Genomic DNA, 20542 nt, shown 5'->3' with positions numbered 1-20542 from the left:
AGAAAATGTTTGTATTTTAATCCAGACAACTATTTTGACAATTGTTGAAGACGTATGCACTCTAAATTGTAAGAGTATATACCATAATTCAGAAGGAAGTACTACATTTTCAGAATTCTCCATCTCCTTTTAGTATAATTTTATTTAAAAGGGTAGTGGAAGAAGTAATTTACTAAAAAATTAATGAAATCATGATACAGATATTAAGGCAAAGCCAATGTATAAACTTAACTATTATATTTTTCATGTGAAAAGTGGAATGTTTGACTAACCATATTGAATAGCACTTAGGCTGTTATAGCTGCAAGCACAATGCTTTGGAGTTAGTCACTCAACACATTTCATCAACAAACAGAAAACTATTTAAAAGTTTGGACAACCTATGCCATTTGAGGCCATAACTTAGAAGGAAAATTTATAAAGCAAAAATGTAATGGAAATAACAAGCAAAAAGCAATGCATCTTATCTTGCTAAAAATTGTTTTCTCTAAATTCTAATTTTGTGAAATATTTTATAGCATTCAGCACTAATATATGATAAGAGTAGGATTTCAGTCTGGGAAAATCAAAAACCTTAAAACCTTATTGACTCTATGTCTAGATATTATCTTTTAACATCTGTAGCATGAGAAGATTCACTTTCTAGCCTCGTATTTAAACAGCTGCTAACTGAGACTGCAAAATAATCATGTTGAAAAATGGCAAAAGGAATAGTCATACTCTTATAAGGTTGTAACTCCCCTTTCTGTAATTGCTGATATTTGGCAAGTATTACCCTCTGTTTTGCTGTGCCGTAGGTAGTATGCTCATTATGGTGAAATGAAATGAAAGCATAAAGGAAATGTTCAAGCATCAGATACCTCCTTTATCATTGGTGTTCGTCCACTCACAAATGTTTATTTTACAAGTTCTTATACAATGCTTGATTATTCCTAAGTAATATAAAGATAAATCATTCACCCCTTGGCTTTTAGATATTCTGTTTATTTAGATGCATGTAAAACTAGTTTTCTTATCAGTCTTTTGTTGAACATTTACCCAAAGGGTAATTTAACTTAAATGTTGAAAAAAAATGATTCTAAAAATATTGTCTGATCCATTCCACCTGGTATCCATCTGTGACAGTATGTCTTCACAATCTGTCATCTGCTTTTATCCTGTATGTTCTTAACCACTTCATTTGGGTGCAATCTTTGAACTGATTTTTTTCCCTTCCTTATTTCTGGTGTTCTGGTTAGTATAAATTGGCATTTTCAAATCTTTAGTCAGGTTTTGGGATGATGTATACTAATTAATTAGGAAGATGTAATGTACCATCAGCTCTCTATACATATTTGTTTATAGCACCATTAATATAGAGGTAGAATCAATCATTATATTCTAGTTTTTCATTTCCTTTGTAAGAACTTTCAATGCATTTTTATTTGGAAATGTACACATTTACTTCATCATGATTTCCTATGAGAAAACAGTATTTCACTTCTAAATTTCTAAATTATTTCAGATTGAAATATATGCACACATAGGTGTTGAGTCTAATACTTTGTAGCGCTTGTCATTACAGTTGCCTCTCAGTATCAAGGGGGGATGGGTTACAGGATCCCCTTGGATACCAGCATCCACAGATGCTTAAGTCCCTTATATAAAATGGCATACATAGTATTTGCGTATAAACTATACACATCCTTTTCTATACTTTAAATAATCTCTAGATTACATATAATATCTAATACAGTGTAAATTCTAGGCATGTAGTTGTTATATTGTGTTGTTTTAAAATTTGTATTTTTTTATTGTTGTATTATTTTTGGTTATTTTTTTCCCCAAATATTTATTATCCATGGTTGGTTTAATCCATGGATGCAGAACCGGTGGATACAGAGAGCTGACTGTGCTTTTTCTTTTTTTGTTTTTTTTGAGACAGAGTCTCACTCTGTCGCCCAGGCTGGAGTGCAGTGGCGTGATCTGGGCTCACTGCAAGCTCCGCCTCCTGGGTTCACACCATTCTCCTGCCTCAGCCTCCCGAGTAGCTGGGACTACAGGTGCCTGCCACCACGCCCAGCTAAGTATTTTTTTCTTTTTTTGTGTGTGTGTTTTTCGTAGAGACAGGGTTTCACCATGTTAGCCAGGATGGTCTCGATCTCCTGACCTCGTGATCCGCCTGCCTCAGCCTCCCAAAGGGCTGGGATTACAGGCATGAGCCACGCCTTGCCGACTGTGCTTTTTCTGAGTTCACTCTGAATATTAAGGTAATTTACAGTTTTGCCTAGTTTATAACTTGAAAAATGTAAAGTAGTATATGTACATATAAACAAGCTTTCACCTTTAGTTTTTGTCGTGCCCCTCCATAGGTCATAGATCAAGTGAATTAATATATCTTAGAGACATATGAAACGTAATAGGAAACCAAATGTACAGAAGGGTGTATGAATATATATGTGTATTTATGCTCATAATAAAAGAAAACAAAAGATGTAATATCCCATTGTTTTTAAATTAGTGTTTTTGCTTACTCTACAATTGTTTAAATATTTAAAAGAGAGCCAGTAAGAAATAAATTGAAATTATTTTTCATAAGAAAGAATCAGTGATATTTCTGTTTTCCAATAGAAATGTTAATTATTAGAATTTATTTTAATAGTGGCCTGTCTAGTTCCAAATTACCAACAGAAATGAAAGTATTGTGTACTTATTGTATGGCAATTCTCAGTAATCTAAAACTAGAATATTACTTTTTTGAGTTTGGATAGGTCATGTATTTAAAGAAAGATAGTTTTTAAAATAATCCAGAGCAGGAAAAAACTATTATTCTTTAAATTTTTGCCTTGGAAACAACCCTGAAATGATAGTTTTGTTATAATTTATAATTCTCAGCTTAGTTGTTTTCCTTCTCTTGGACCTTTTCTCCCCTGTGTTCAGAGAAGATATTCAATTATATGCTCCTAAAATGCTTTTAATTTCATTCGTATACTTTTTCTTGTTACTGCGTTAAGGATGCTTACAGAATCATGTTAAAATCATCTAAAGTATTAACGTAAAAATGGCTGTGCAGTTGTCTCTCTGTGCAGCATAACAGGAAGACTTAAAGACTGAAAGCCAGTGAAGTGTTTCTCCTTACTTCTGTAGCCAAGGCTGCACTCCCCTCTACTAAGAATGTGCCACATCAGTCCTATTGCTCTGATTACTGTGAAAAATTTACTAAGTGGTGTCAGTGAATTAACCTTTGGTAAGTGGGATGGTGTCACCAGATGCGTAATGCTGGAGGATGAATAAAATTCCTTCATTCTTCCATTCAATAAACATAGATTAACCTCCTGCTATGTGCTGGACATTGTGCTAGGCTTTGGGAATCCATGGATACATACATTATAATCCCTGAACTTGAGAGGTTCATAGTGAGTTAGAGGACACATGCATAAAGAAATAATTATGGCAGTGTGAATGTCATAATGGTGGTATGTTGTATTGAGCGAAACTGTTCTCCTAAGTAGCCTTAAGAGCTCAGAAAAGATGGAGGAGGTAAAGCGTTTAACTGATTCATGAAGAATGGATGTTACTCTTTTAAAAAGAGTGAAACTATATAGGGTTATTCTTTACATATGTAGCTACTTTTTCTGCAGAGTTTGTTTTAACAAACAATTAAATGATATTCTGCTACTGGCTACATTGTCTTTTTGCAAAATTCTATGGATGCAAAGTTAATAGGATAATGGATAGAGAGAGCTGTGGCAAATTATTTACTTGGGTGTGGAGGTAAAAATCAGCAATTAATTAACTGGTTTTCTCTTATGAAGGAATAGAAAGTATGAAAATACAGTCAGAATTCTTACTAGTTTATTTCTAAAAATTCTATGTATGTTGCAAGTGTGTGTGTGTGTGTGTGTGTGTGTGGCCTTTATTTTTCTTTTCTTTTCTTTCTTTTTCTTTTTTTTTTTTTTTGCCAGCTCCTTTTTTTTTAAAAAAAAAGGATTGCGCTCAACAACATTTTTGTAAGGATTTATTCTGCTCGTTATTTTCTTTTGTTTCTAAGAATTAAGGATTGAGTGAATACACTCATTGTCCTGACGCAGCCATTTAATATGTCATGCTTCAGGGTAAACTGATTTCTTTATGATCTCCAGAAAATTTTCCACTGACATAACAGAAATGATTATTTACCTCCCCACATGTTCAAACTGCCTTAAACTGCTTTAGGGTTATTTGCTTCACAAGACTTAGTATTGATCCACATTTTATAACTGACTAAATAAGGAAACAGAGTCTTCACCAAACAGCTAGAACGATTGCTTTAACTGACGATTTTGCTTTCATCATTTTTAAAATTATCACAGAAAACTGATAGTGAAAAGCCCATGTCTTGGACTGCTTTGCATAGAAGTACAGCTCTTTATTTTAGGAAATTAAGATGAAATTAATTATCTTCTTTTTAGGTGTGGATTTTTCAAGGCTTTTCCCACAAATATATAGATTTAAATATATTATGGGAGAAAAATTAATTATTGACAAGCCACTCACAAGATAGTCTAATTTTAATCCTTTGAATTGGACTAAAGTTGCAATTTTTATGAACTTGAAGTAACCTGACCTTATAGAATATTCTGATATTGCCAGATCCTTCATTAGCCTCATTGAAAATCAAGCCAATAACTGCCACAGACAGCTCTCCAGTTTATATATAAAATTGGTCAATAATGTGTCCCTGCACACTTCCTGCATGTCTACCTGTGCTGAGTAGTTTTCTCATTTCACGTTGATGAAATGCTACAGCTTTGGCAGGAAAGGTGACTTTAGAGTTTATAGTCACCTCTGAAATAGGAGATAATTGGGCATGCTGTAAAAGATACAAATTAAGGTACAATATTTATAATTTATATAAGTAATTTACTATTAAATATCAGAAATTTAATTAGCATAAGCTCATAATCAACTGATTATCCATACCATTTGAAGCCAGTGGTCAAAAGGATAATGTAGTGTTTAGAGATCGTCATTATTTGTCTTTTTAGCTGATATACCTTTTTGGTACATTGCCTGCCTGACACAGTAATAGATACACAGTATGCAAATAGTAATTATTTGGTCGAAGAATGAATATTGGGCTATATTTGGTTAATAACTAATTTGTATTTCTTATTTGCTTACACATTTGGGAATAGGGAAAGTGGTTCAGAGGTTGTCTGGGGTAGAAACCACAGTGGGATCAAAACTTTGCTTGGAAATTGACATTGTAAAATAGTCACAGTAGTTAACTAATTATTGAGTGCTTAGTCTATGCCAGGCAGCATACTAAGTTCTTCACATGAACTATGCACTGTAATTCATAACAATCTTATAAGATAGTCTTATTATTATTTTCTCTGTTTTATATATGGGAAAACTGGACTCAGAACTTGAGCAAATTTGTAAAGACCACACAGTGAATACATACTAGGAGAGCAGCCAGTCTTATAACTTTTTGTGTGTGTGTGTGTGTGTGTTCTAACAGTCTTATAATTGATATAAAGAACAAGCCATCATACCTCTTTAGGATCATTGAAGTGAGACCTTATATAGTGAGACTGACAATGTCCATCATTCAAAATATGAATTTTATCTTTTGAAAAATGTGTTAAAATTGATTATGTGACAGCAAATGTAATGGTACTTAAAAAGGGGAATTATCACTCATATTTTTTAACATAGAGCCTACACTCTCTGACCTTTCTCAGTAGGTTTTCATAATGAGAATGAATAATAAAACTGATGTGCAAAATTTATGATACTTTAGTAAATATAAGAGAACAATTTGAAAATAAACTTGGCAGTGGCATAAATGCTATTGAAAATTGTGCCTCGTGTCTGAAATCTTCCAAACACTAATTGTGGGGTAAGAACTCTCCTGATTGTTGCCTCTTGTTCATAAAGACATGTCCTCAAAGAAGATTTTTAGTAGAATAAAATAGTGCTGTGTCACAAATAAGCCATACTTTTAAGTTCCTACAAATAAATAATATAATGTTTGAATTTATTAAGCTAACTTCCCCTAATTTAAGTATTTTTAGTCCATGGAAACCCCAAAATAATACTGTTTTGTCACAGACTTGAATTAGAGCTAAAAGTACTTTATTTTACTGCTTTTCCTGTCCAGCTACTAGATCCTGAGATTTCATAGTTCATTTTTTTAATCTATAGGGTGAACTCTCAGAGTAAACCTATGAGGACATTATTGAGTGACATCCAGAAGGGTTTGCATTTCATTTTGAATCTTTCCTTTTTTGCACAAGTTGATTCTTTTTAGTAATTTACATGACTTAAAAATTCTATTTCTGGATACTTATCTGCATGAACCAAAATGAATGTGCACATCTTTGGAAACACAGACAAGGTTCAGCAACAATTGCACAGTGAAAGCTAGAGGTAAACCAGTTGGCAGACGGATCTCTGACAAGAATCAGACACCATCGGGGTGCCATGCGGATGCAGGACAGCCCTTGTAGAACCTGTTTTTTAACACTGTTGCTTGCTAAGGCATCTCTGAAAGACTAAGTGGGTGTACTGTATGTTTCTATATGGTATATTTGTAGGGGCGGTTAGGCTGATGATGGTAGAAACATACATTTTTTAAAGATAGCATTTCAGTTAAAACAATTGGAAGGTAGTTTAGCAGCTAGACATTTGATTACTGTGTTATTGTTATAAACAATCATTTGCAGATAGAAATATAAAAAATAACTACTATGTCTATAGCATGTTAGAGTTAACAGGGAAATAAGGAAGTAGAAGCCTAATGTGAAGTGGCTTTGCCCCAATTGTATGCTAGTAAATGGTGGAGTGGATTTGAACACAGATCCTTTGAATTAAAATCTGAATCTCTTTCACTGTATCATATTACCTCTTCAACATAGGCTCGTATTTATAAAGTAGAATACATAACAAGACAAAAAAAATCCTAGAACATTCTAACTTGACTTTTTTTTTCTCTTTTTTTATCATTTGGGTAATAACATCAGAATTATAGTGATCATTTGATGAAATAAAGAGTCATAACTCCAGACCTCAACCAGATTCTTAACATATTCTAAGCTGAAAATTTAAATAAAGATGTGTTTACATAATGCTTTGTTTTATTTCATTTTACATTCTAAACTTTAGAAATGAAACTTTTTAAAGCTTCTTATCTTACATGTTTTTCTTTTCCACTATATGGTATTAATAAAACATCAAATAATTAAATAACACAAATTAATAACAAACACACATGTAAAATGCCTTGAAATGAGTTTTTCATGTTAGTTTTAAAAATCCCCATGTTATCATTGAGCACTTAAGTACCTGTTATGAAAAAATTTATATTCTGCATGCTATCTTTTCTAAACTCTTGCATGTTAGTTCCAGGGTGATAGGGATGGTGTTCCACAAACCATAATATACTCATTACATCATGTTGTTTTTATCCTCCCTGCCCGCTGTTCATTCTCAACGTGAAAAATCATAGCGTATTAGTGACAGGAGGTCTGTATTTTAGGCAGACTTTTGTAATTATTCCCACTGAGGCACAGTCAATAGGATTAAAACACAGATTCTGGATCTGTCCATCCCAGATGAGGTCAGTTCTTTGAGCAGTGGGAGTACTATTTATATAAGCTGTGCTTTCCCCTTTGCCTTATAGAAAGATATTAATATGACACAAATATTTGAAAGCTCCTATGGAAACAGACTGGCTTTGCCTGAATTAAGATAAATATTCATCTGCAATAAATAAAACAACAGCATTCATTAGAATTCTTAACTACGTTTGTATGTAGATTTTACAATAATGTTAAAGCCCAGAAAGTTTCAATTACAGAACAATCTACTTATAGTTCATAATTAATAAACTCTTTACAGCTGCATAACTGCGGCCGGAAACATCTGCAAAGCCTTATATTTTACACACAGACATACATAATTCCTTCAGAAAATGTTCAATTGTGCTTGAAATCACAGGTCTGGAAATGGAGTAAGACCTGAGGAAGCTGAGTCAAGTTGTATTCCTTTAGCTCATGGGGGAGAAGTGGAGAGATGGGAGAAGGAAACCAGACCTCATCTGGCAAAGTAATGTGGATGAAAAATAAAAATGTTTAATATCTATTCAGAAATTCAATCACAAATATTTGTATAAAATGTATCAAAAATCTCCCCTAAATACAAGCTTGGTTTTGATAAGACTGTTTTTTAAGTGATAAAATTATTACTCCGCAGATAAAAGGTAAGCTATTATTTATGAAACTCCAAAAATACATACTAAATTAACAAATAGGTTAAAAGAATACCTTGATAATAGATTTCTAATAGTCTTAAAAGTAATCCATAGGTAATTTTTTTTTTAGTTTTTAATTTTTGTGAGTACACAGTAGTTGTACATAGCCAATTTCTTTTACCTAAATGCAACTTTATAAAATTTGATGCATATAGAGTATATATGTTAGAAAAATAAACTAATATAACAAATAAAATTGACTATTTTTTCTTAATGTTTGCCTATTTAAGTGTTCAGATTTGAAGTACATTATTGATGGAATTTTTTTTTTTTTTTTTTTGAGACGGAGTTTCGCTCCTGTCACCTGAGCCCCATGCTGGATGGAGTGCAGTGGCACCATCTCGGCTCACTGCAGCCTTCACCTCCTGGGTTCAAGTGATTCTCCTGCTTCAGCCTCCCCAGTAGCTGGGGTTACAGGTGCCTGCCACCACGCCTGGCTAATGTTTGTATTTTTAATAGAGAGAGGATTTCGTCATGTTAGCCAGGGTGGTCTCAAACTCCTGACCTCAGGTGATCTACCTGCCTTGGCCTCTCAAAGTGCTGGGATTACAGGCATGAGCCACCGTGCCTGGCCCTGATGGATTTTATAATGAGAGCTTTATTAAGATATAATTCACATATCGTACAATTCCCCCATTAAAGTGTACAGTATATGGATTTTTATTATAGTCACAGAGTTGTACAACTATCACTGCAAATCATTTTTAGAACATTGTAATTACCCCAAATATAAGCCTTATATCTATCAACAGTCAAATGCCATTTACTACCCCATCCCCGAAAACTGGTAATCTATTTTCTACATCTATAGATTTGCCTATTTAGGATATTTTATGTAAATTGAATCATACAATATGTAGTCTTTTATGATTGGATTCTCTTATGTAGCATGTTTTAAAGATTCATCCATGTTGTATTATGTGTCTGTATTTAACTCCTTTTAATTGGTGGATTATATTCCATTGTTTTAATTCATTCAGTAGTTGATGGACATTAGGTTGTTTCCACTTTTTGGCTATTACAAATAATTCCACTATGAACATTAATGTACAGGTTTTTGTGTGCATATATGTTTTCATTTATCTTGAGTATATACCTAGGAGTAGAATATACTACTTGGGTCATGTAGTAACAATGTTTATTCTTTTGAGGAACTGGTAGTCTTTTTGAAAGTGGCTGCACCATTTTACATTCCCACAAGCAGTGTAGGAGAGTTCTAATTCCTCCATATTTTCACCAACACTTGTTATCTTTTTGGTTATAGCCATTCTAGTAGATGTGTGGTTTTCATTTGCATTTTCCTAATGGCTAATGATGTTGAACATCTTTTTAAGTGCTCAGTAGCCTTTGGCACATCATTTTTTATGTGTTTATTACTCATTTGTAAAGCTTTCATAGAGAAACATCAATTCAGATTCCTTGCCTATTACTGATTGGCTTATTGATGGATTTTAATTTTTGCATTTTTTAAAAATTATTGATAATATCTAATTTTACCTCTTCAGTGTTATAGGGGAGATATTTTATTATCATGTATTCTTTAGAGACTTTGATAGTCCAAGAAAATACCTGGAACCTCCAGGATGTTGGTTCTGAACACCTATACAATTTTTTTAAAATACAGAAATGTCTAGGCCCTAATAATGATTTAATTATTTGGATAGAGTCAAGACATTAGTGTCCTATCAAAGCCTTCCTAATGTGCAGCCATGGAGGATAACCAAGCAAGATATGGATTATCAGTGCCTTAATGTTCAGGATGGTGTGAAGTATGTCTGAGATAAAAGTTGTTGCTTAAGAGTTCCAAAAAATCAGTCCATTAAGGATCAGGAAATATTTTTTTGGCTGTAAAAGAACTCTAGAAGTAGGTGGATTTTCTAGCAACAAGATTGTTGGAAGGGGCATCCTTAGAAATATAATCAGGTAAGATTTCTCCCAAGCATGCACTTATGGGTCATAAACATAAAAAACTGGACCAAGTATGGGTATCTGTGCCCTCATTCAGAAAGAAGATACATTCCATTTCTACCTAATTGCTTAAGCTAAAGAGGCATGGGAATGTATGGCTTTTGGGTGGCCTTTAGGATTGTTCATTTACAGTTGTTATACCAGTACCCTGATTGGCATAATGCAAGTATAGTCTCAGTGGCCTGGCATCCCATTGCTTAAACAAAACATCTGTTGAAGACAACTATGGAATATGTGATTGTTAGGAGAATTTAATGGAGAATCAGCATAGAAGGTTTTGGTATCAACCCTCTTGTATATTTAAATATATTTGATTTCAGAATTTTGGTGCTTTTTTATTCTTAAATAATTTATAAATGGGAAACCTGATTGCCTTTCATGTTCTTTGTTAAAAATTTTAAATTAAAAATATTATTTAAATCAATTTTGTGGGACAATATATTATTTAAATAGTTGAGATTAAATATAATAAACTACATTTATTTCATAACAGTAATATAGCAGATCTTATGATTTAATGTGTTGTAATGTAATTTAGTAGATATATTGCAGTAAATGATATTATTACTCTGGTATATAGAAGTTTCATATATTTCCTAGATTTCCTTTTTCTTTGGTGGTTTTGCATTTAAAGAACAGACTGAGCAAAAACTTGCTTAACATATGAAATCTGACAAGATTACAGGTTTTAACTCTAGGATAATGAGCTTATTTTATTCATTAAGGCCCTAAGGACTAAAAGAACAGTCAAAAGAATCAATCCTAGGCCTTCATGGTATCATGGAAAAATACTGTTATTAAAATAAGAGGTGAAATACTATTTTTACAAAAGTAATTAAATATTTAAAACAATTTTTATGTGTATCCCTAATTTTTATCAATATAGTGAATGTTCAGTTAGAAAAGCAAAAACATCAAAAGACACAAAGTTACAATGCTATATTTCTTAATGTCACTAACTTTATCTATAGGGCACATACTATATCAAAGGGCACATGCTATATCAATTAAAGTTTGCTTTGAGTTCATGTGCTATTGAACAGATTGAGAAAGCAGAGGAAAAATTTGTAAAACTGCTGTTGCACAATTCCTAGGATGTTATTGTTGTATACTTCATAATTATGTATGAAGGGAATTTATCTCTAAGGTTTCAGAAAGCATTTACCTCTGAAGACTTTTTACTAGTAGTTTCCAGAAAACCAGCTGCATTTAGAGAGAGGAGAAATTGCCTGTATTTCCATGTAGCTTTTCTGGGAGTAGTTGGTGAGCTCATCTAACTTTCCTGTATATGTGTATCTCTCAGATATGCCACTTTACCCTGCTTTATCTCATTGAGTATTTAACTCTAGGTATTTCGTGTAGATATCTTATCACAATTTCTAATGTTAAGAGCATCTGTTACTGCTTTCCCAAGCTTTTTCCACCCGGTAGATCACTGTTATCATAAGAGTTACTGCTTTTGTTCTTCCATGTTCTTGGCTTTACTCTCAACACCATTGCTCCAGCGCTTTTGTACTTACTTTTAATAACTCTAAATTGGTAGTTTCCTTTGAGATCAAATGAAAACTGGCTTGCTTCAACTTATTATTTTCAATATTAACTGAACTGAGACAGAATATTACTTCAAAGAAAAAATGTTAAGACTTTTATGATCACATTTTTCTGGTATTGCCTTTATCTATTTAATGATAGTCATACATATATTCCATAATTGTGCAGGTATCATCAGTGTCAAAATTCATAGTGAAATTGAGAATATCTGTTTAATATCTCTTCTTAAAGTATGTTGGGATATTATTTCATAGCTTTCTAAGTTAAAGTAATAGCTTTCAATTAGTAAAAATGTATAATAAAAATAATAAGGATCCATTGAAAATTAAGTTTTAGGGTAGCTAAAGCCCTTGAGTCCCGTTACATAAGTGTCAAACTTTGGCTCTTTTAACAGTAAATGATGATGGTAGAATAGCATAAGGCTGAGTGTCAGTAGTCCTGTGTTTTAAATCCAGTTTTTTCCTAGACAAACAGAATTATTTGAAGAACTCAGGTTACTTTTGCTTTAAATCTGTTTTCCCATCTGTTAAAAGGATAACAAAATTCAATGTAATTTGAAAGTTAAGTGATAAGAGTTTGAAATTTCTCTGCATTAGTATCATGTAGATTCTTGAAATCATGTCAGTTGAGCAAGGAATGCACCTCATTTGTGGGAAAAGGGGAATCAGCCTTTATTTAGAGGCTTTTATTTGCAATGGGAGAATGAGAATTCTGAGGAATTCCACTAGTAGACATCATTTTGGAAATCTTAAATCATGTTGCCATTGTCCCCCCATGACCTCCTTGCCCTGTAAAACAGTAAACATACACACGATGTCATCAAAAACTTGTCAGCACACACCTCTTCTTTGTCTCTATGTCTACTTTGGCTGTTTGTTTTACTTCTCCAGGCCTTAATGTCTCAGACAGCTAGTTGTGAGTAAAGCATTGCCTTCTCTGTTTTATGGAATGTTGTCTCTGATCTTTGAATTACAAATAATACATAAAGCAAGATACAGTGACTATTTTAAAAAAGAAGAATTTCCATCCTGAGAAATCTAAGCTAAACCCTTTATCCTTTCTGTTAACCATATTTTTTAATGTGACAAGATCATATATTTAGAAACATTTTAAGGTTTTATATTTTTGTTATAATATTTAGTAATCAATATCATTGTTCTCTCTATGCCTTATGTTTGTAATAATTGCTATTGAAAACAAGTGAAGATGCATTATGCTTCTTTGCCTAATGTTTTTGTAACTGCTTTCTCTTGTATTAATTGAGAAGCCAACTAAAGACAACATAGCCAACTGGCTTCTGAGGGCAGTAGTGGGTCATAAATTTACAATGAGATGGTTGTAGCCCTGTATAAATCTATCTCTATCTATCTATCTATCTATCATCTATCTATTGATCGATGGATCTATATTCACAACATAACATACCTTTAAATTGAGTCTTTAAATTATATAAAATACCTATCTTGTTAATGTAAATCTACTTTCTTGATGCCCCCTAAATTATTTTGAGCTCCCAAATATATCAAAATTGTGCATTAAAACTCAGCGTTTGAACAGAAGTTAAGGGATGACTCAGCTGTTTTCTGGAAACTATGACATCTCAGTATGTTAGGATTGTTCCTGCCTTCCATGCCCCGCAGAGTGAAAAATGGGGTTAATTTTTTGCATAATACCCAAGTAGAGAATATTAAATGAACTTTCAGCCAATAAATTAAATGCTAAATTTTATTTATGTTAAATTTTCACTAACTTTTCTTCACAGATATGATTTTCTTTTAGCTAAATATGAAGGTTACTAAAATTTAAGTAGATATTTATTTAATAAATATGAAGAATAGATTGAATTTCTTCAATATATAAGGTATTAATAAAATTATTGAAATAATGAAAAAATAACTTGCTAAATTTTCATTGAAGATAAATATAAATATATGAAATGTCCAGTGATATTAAATGGTACACTGTTACTGGATTTAATTACAGAATCTAAATGAATAAGAGCAACTTCATTAGGAGGTGGCAGAAATGCTCTCTGTCCATCTCTGTTCACTGCTGAGAACAGTTGCTGTGTTAGTGTGATTGCACCCTAACCCTCTCTCGGCAGAGGACAAACAGGGCCATAATCTACTTGCTGTTGATGGCTTTCCCCTTGTTTCTGGTGGTGCAGCCGTCTCCTATTCATAGGATTTCATTATTTTCAGTAACAAAGAATTTCACTTAGTGGAAACCAGCCTGCCTTATAACTTAAATTGGTTGAAATTCTATCTTGGAGTTTCCTGAAAATTTTGGGAAATATATTTCTATCATTTTCAGGTGAAAAATTTTACATAGTTATTATTTCTAGTCTGGTAATTAAAGTTACATTAATGTTTTTCAACGTGAACCAAATCAACATGTCAAAAGTTAGTTTAAAGCTATATTAAGAAAACATAACTTGAAGTGTTCTAATGCAGACCAACAAACGGTTAATTATGTTGAAATCAAAGTTAAATTTGAATTATATATCAGAATTAAACGTTCTCAGGTTTTGGCTAAATAAATTATGCCTGTATTCAGTTTTCTGCTCCAGACTTTGGCCTGGTGCCAACTGCAGGTGCAAGTTTGCTGTATCATTTTGTTTGTATTATTTTGTTTTAAGATGAACTATCATAACATTTGGCTAGTGAAATACCCTAAAATGAATATTTTATCATAAAGAGCTTGTTTTACATACATCAAATTTAATATTTGATTCCTTGCTAAATAATACAATTTTTCTTTAACGATTGATTTGCTCTCATGTCTGAATTTTTGCTTTCTTTTGCATACCCAGCCTGTGGCCGTGGGTTCTACAAGTCTTCCTCTCAAGATCTTCAGTGCTCTCGTTGTCCAACTCACAGTTTTTCTGATAAAGAAGGCTCCTCCAGATGTGAATGTGAAGATGGGTATTACAGGGCTCCATCTGACCCACCGTACGTTGCATGCACAAGTGAGTTGTATTACAAAAGTAAAGGACTTTCCAGTCCCTTCCACTCATTTATACTTTTGTGACATCAATGAAATAGATATTGAATTTGTGATACATTCTTAATTATACTTAAATATTAAAATTATTTTAAAATATTAAGATAAGAAAATTTTCTTTCATAAGCAGATAGGTTTAGTAATATAAATATGTCTTATATCAACTTTTGTGTTATTTCCATGTCTGCAAAATTAAGATGCATTTTAATAATATTTTTCACATGTATCTCATAAGAATCATAAGTAAAATTAAAAGTTATTAGGGTCAGTCAGAAATGGTGGCTCATGCCTGTAATCCCAGCACTTTGGGAGGCCAAGGCGGGTGGATCATAATCACCTGAGGTCAGGAGTTCGAGACCAGCCTGGCCAACATGGTGAAACACCGTCTCTACCAAAAATACAAGAATTAGCTGGGAGTGGTGGCGCCCACCTGTAATCCCAGCTACTCGGAAGGCTGAAGCAGGAGAATCACTTGAACCTGGGAGGCGGAGGTTGCAGTGAGCCGAGATTGTGCCACTACACTCCAGCTTGGACAATAAGAATGAAACCTCGTCTCAAAAAAAAAAAAAATTATTAGGGTCTTGCATGGATATTAAATGTTATTAAAAAGTAATGGTTTCTGAATTAAAATTCCATTACTAAATAGAGGAGATCTCACTAAATAGAGCAAATCTCACATCTTGGTTCTTCAATTAATGAATGTTTGAGAGATCCAAATCCAAAGCCAATCTCAGACATTGCTATAAATCATTCTTGAGTACATTAAAATGAATAAATGTATTCCCTGTTATGTGGTTAAAGGGAGAACTATTTTTAAACTACTGCACAGCTGGTTTTTTTAGGTGCATTAACTGTCCTGTTTTAATTGCTTGGAAGAAAAATAGTTAAAGACTGTGGCAAAAGTACAAAGACCGTTGTTATCCTGTTTTCATTTTGATGTATTAAAAGGAAAATAAATACAGCCTCTTGCCAAGTGAATTCAAGGAGGCTTTTATACAGCTTCTCTAGTAAAGGTAATGAAATGTTTATGTGAAAGAAAGCATTTCAACTCGTTTTCTCTTTGGTAATTGAGCCACAAGCTTAATGCCCCAGACGAATCCTTTTGTTCTTTTTGTTTATATGGTTTTTTTTTCTATTTTTGCTTATTTACTTATTTATTCTTGGTTTCCCAAGGGCCTCCATCTGCACCACAGAACCTCATTTTCAACATCAACCAAACCACAGTAAGTTTGGAATGGAGTCCTCCTGCAGACAATGGGGGAAGAAACGATGTGACCTACAGAATATTGTGTAAGCGGTGCAGTTGGGAGCAGGGCGAATGTGTTCCCTGTGGGAGTAACATTGGATACATGCCCCAGCAGACTGGATTAGAGGATAACTATGTCACTGTCATGGACCTGCTAGCCCACGCTAATTATACTTTTGAAGTTGAAGCTGTAAATGGAGTTTCTGACTTAAGCCGATCCCAGAGGCTCTTTGCTGCTGTCAGTATCACCACTGGTCAAGCAGGTATGTTTTGTGCTTATCTTCACTGAATGGAATAATGTGACTACCTAAATGAGGTGTCTTAATTGAATATTTAGTTAGTTTCTCTACACAGAGCTTGATTCTTCCAGCTTGTTGATTATTTACAGCTTTAACTTTTTCTGTTGCTTGTTACACCATTAGTGTACTCATTAACATCTTCAGAGATCTGGCAGGAGAAATAAAAGCAGATAAAATTGGCCGGGCACGGTGGCTCACACCTGTAATCCCAGCATTTTGGGAGGCCAAGGCGGGCAGATCACGAGGTCAGCAGTTTGAGACCAGCCTGGGCAACAAGAAACCCCATCTCTACTAAAAATACAAGAATTAGCCGAGCATGGTGGTGCACGCCTGTAGTCCCAGCTACTTGAGAGGCTGAGGCAGGAGAATCACTTGAACCTGGGAGGCAGAAGTTGCAGTGAGCCAAGATCGCGCCACTGCACTCCAGCATGGGTGACAGACTAAGACCCTGTCTCCGAAAAAAAAAAAGGAGATAAAATTGTAAACCCTTAAGACTGCTATAAAACAAATAACTCCACTGAAAGATCTAGAGGAGGGGAGTGAAAATATTGGTCAAAATGAAGTAAAGGATGTATTCACACTTTTCCCTTTTTGTTTGGTATGCTCATGATCATAAACTACATGATAATTAGGAATAATGAAAGAGTTGGCTTCATTGTCTCACATAATGTTACCCAATTTTTTACTACATAGACTATGATCTTTGTAATATATGACAAGTCTGCATTTTAATATGCATGAGGGAATTTTAAGTTCATCAGTAGATTTGTGATCATATTAATTTCCATTTTTATATTCGAATAAATGGCAGATTTCATGAGGATTTCAGAAAAAATGGCATAACCATGATAATTGTGCACTTGTAGCTTAGCCTAAAGGCAGTTTGCACTTATTTTCTCACTGGCACTTGAAATGCCCTCCTTAAGTTATTCTTTGTTGTGGTTAGGTGTGTTTTGGAAAATACAAATTGGAGACTTTCTAAACCTTCAGAAAAATCTTACTGCTGAAGGAAATCTCAGAAATTAGGGGCTTTCTCAGTCTTTTGAAAAATTCTTATTGCTGAAGATAGATGCTATGTAGTAAATGCAAAAAAGTGCTACGTTATCAACAATATTAAAATCGGGCCTTTACTAGAGTAGTGTGTTGTGTGAACAATGTAATAAGCTAATAACAAGGTCCTCTTGGTCTTTGGCTGGCTGTCTAAAAGCAACCAGTATTATCCCAAATTCTTGGGCACAGACTAATCTATTCTTCATTTCCATGCGAATTTTAACCAACTGTTACCTATTTAGATTATATCTACATAATGAAAACTATGTATATGATCTCAGGCTTACCATTTTTTAACAGATTAGTGGGTTTTTATTCTAAAGGTTTCATTCTGATGCTTATTTCAAAGGCTGCTTCAATCAGATCTCCTATTTATAAGAGCAGATATCGGGAGGTAAAACATAGAAATGTAAATCTTTAATAATTAGACAAAAAATAACTGATTTAGCTAATTACCTGGACTTACCTATTTTACTTTGGACTTACCTCTTTTATTAGCAATATTTATACTATTTATTTTAAAATGCTGTTGTCATAAGATAGTTCCACTTGTGTTGTTTTATATGTAAATTTATCGTCATAACTTTACAGTGAGTGGATTTGAAACGTTTTAGGTTTATAATTTTGACGTAAGAGCTGTCTTTTGGAAGCATTAATAGAAACTTAGTTCTACTAAGTTAGACTGGCATTCTTTTATTCCTGCTAATATCAAGAAGTGACATTTTTATTTTTGAATATAACCAGGAGATGCTGAACTGATACCAGAAATAGTGTTTGCCAAATTGGCCACTTTGGGGATGTCTTTTCATGTTCCTAAAACGTCTGTTGTTTGATTTCTCAAGTTAATACTATACAGGCTAAATATATTATCAAATTTCTGGAATCAAATAGTTCACAGATGTTATGTAAAATGGCTTTGGATGTTGATTCCCTTCTGGTTAAGAACAGACTAGGTTGGCTGGAGGGTTTTTTTTTTTTTGCTTTATTTGTGGAGGAGGTTGATTTAAATGTACAATAAATATATTGTGATGATTGTACAACCCTGTAAATATACTAGAAATACTTAATCGTATATTAAAATGAGTACATTTTATGGTATTTAAATTATACCTCAATGAAAAGAAAAAATGATAAAAAGAATACCTATACATTTATTAAATAACATAAACATAAATAAAGGTTAAAAAACTAGGTTTGCACTTTTGTATTAAAATACTAATTCATGATTGCCTAGTCTGACTACATCTCAAATGCTAAAACTCATGAATTTACAGTTAGCTTTTTCTAACAGGAAATTTGGAATGTGTTAGTGATTATACTTTTTGTTCTTTTGTGTGAGTATACTCAGTTCCCTCCATTACCATATTTTTGCTCTTCCTAAAGGGGGGTGATTTGAAACTTTATCCGAGTTCAAAACTATCCAAGAAACCCTGTAAAACCCTTGAAATTATCATTCTCCATTAAACAAATAGTATCATTTCCAACCTAGTTTATGCTGAAATCACTTCAACAATGAATTTAAGTCTATATTTCTGGTTGGTTATCTTCCTCCTCAGCAATCCACTGATGCCTAGCATAAAAGGGTTTATTAAGAGAATTTCATGTTTCTGGGAAAGCTTAGAGAGTCAGGATAACAAATAATCAGCCAGTGCTTGAAAGGTAGTGTGTGTACTTTGTAGTTCCTTTTCTGTTAAGTTTTGAGTTTGGAGCACAAGACCCTATACCAGTATTTGTGTGAGTAGAAGTGTATTGAAATATCTTTTGCTCACAGGAAGAATAGGGCCATTGGTATTAAGGGCCCTGAGTTCTAGTTTCTAGTCTACCACTATGAGGTATATACATTTTGGATTGATCACTAAAGCTCCTCATGAAAAAAAAAAGGGGATAAAATAATATCTACCTTCCTGTATTATCTTGTTAAGTGAGATGATATTAGAGGAAACTAAACTCATACATTGCCATAAAAATGCTAATGCAGTGAATAGCAAAATGAATGCCAATTAGTCCTCTTTTTATGTAACTCTTTGGGAACCTGTCAAGGCAAAATGGACCAATTTCTTTACCTGCAGAAGCATGAGGGAAAATAATGTGAGTGCAGAATTGGCAGTTAATGTATTATAACATTGGAAGAGGGAGAAATTAATTTTGTTTGGCCTGTAAAAAATATGACTGTTATCTAGTTATCAATTATCTTATGATAGAGGTTCTTATGTAAACCTTAGCTTTAAGATAGATTTGTGTTGAAAAGCGTATTTTAATATTCATATTTATATAATTTTAATATTTACTTATCATGAACATGCCATACACAAGCTGGCTGAACCACACATTTTTGTTCTTGTTGTTTTGTTAGTAATTATATTGACCTATTAAGGCTGAAGTCACAAAGATCAAGTTATGTACAATGGAGATATTTTTTAAAATATAGAAGTAGGGGGAAGACATACGTATTTAATTTATGACATTATGACCCTTATTCTTCCTTATATTTAAATGTTCTCTTTAAAAAATGCCTTTTTTAACCTTTTATGTTAAGTTCAGTGGTACATGTGCAGGTTTGTTACATAGGTAAACTTGTGTCATGGGAATTAGTTGTATAGATTATTTCATCACCCAGGTATTAAGCCTACTGCCCATTTGTTATTTTTGCTAATCCTCTCCCTCTGGCCACCCTGCACCCCACAGTAGGCCCCAGTGTGTGTTGTTCCCTTCTGTGTGTCCCTGTGTTCTCATCATTTAGCTCCCACTTATAAGTGAGAACATGTGGTATTTGGTTTTCTCTTCCTGTGTTAGTTTGCTAAGGATAATGCCCACCCACTCCATCCATGTCACTGCAAAGGACACAATCTTGTTCTTTTTTGTGGCTGCATAGTATTCCATTCTTAAGCACTATTTAAGTGCTGCTTTCTAATATTAGTTTGTCCAACTACACTAAGTACCCAGTGCATGTCAAGCACTATGGGGGATGCTAAGGATACGAAGGTAAAGAATGGTTCTCTTCTTAAATATCTAACAATAGAACACTTTATTATAATGTTGTAGAACAACATTGGGAACAAAACACAAAACTCTGAAGAAAGAATGATTCATTCAGAGAACAAATGAAAGCCTTTCCATAAAAGATGTTAGTCAGTCTAGAGATTCAGA

General features: G+C 33.4%; 1 protein-coding gene across 6 annotated transcripts in view; it reads left to right on the top strand.

Annotated features, from left to right (window-relative positions):
• The window catches only part of EPHA7 (EPH receptor A7), a 177197-nt gene that overhangs the window by 46868 nt on the left and 109787 nt on the right, over nucleotides 1-20542 (top strand). For all 6 annotated transcript variants that reach the window (XM_054492462.2, XM_054492465.2, XM_054492463.2 and 3 more), the window contains exons 4-5: nucleotides 14610-14765; nucleotides 15974-16309. In XM_054492462.2, the coding sequence (XP_054348437.2) occupies nucleotides 14610-14765; nucleotides 15974-16309 (492 nt within the window). The remainder of the gene's footprint in view (nucleotides 1-14609; nucleotides 14766-15973; nucleotides 16310-20542) is intronic.

Source organism: Pongo pygmaeus, chromosome 5 (assembly GCF_028885625.2).
Source record: "Pongo pygmaeus isolate AG05252 chromosome 5, NHGRI_mPonPyg2-v2.0_pri, whole genome shotgun sequence".
In the NCBI taxonomy this organism is placed as follows: domain Eukaryota; kingdom Metazoa; phylum Chordata; class Mammalia; order Primates; family Hominidae; genus Pongo; species Pongo pygmaeus.
Note: the sequence above shows the minus strand (reverse complement) of the source record. Positions and strands in the feature narration are given on the sequence as shown.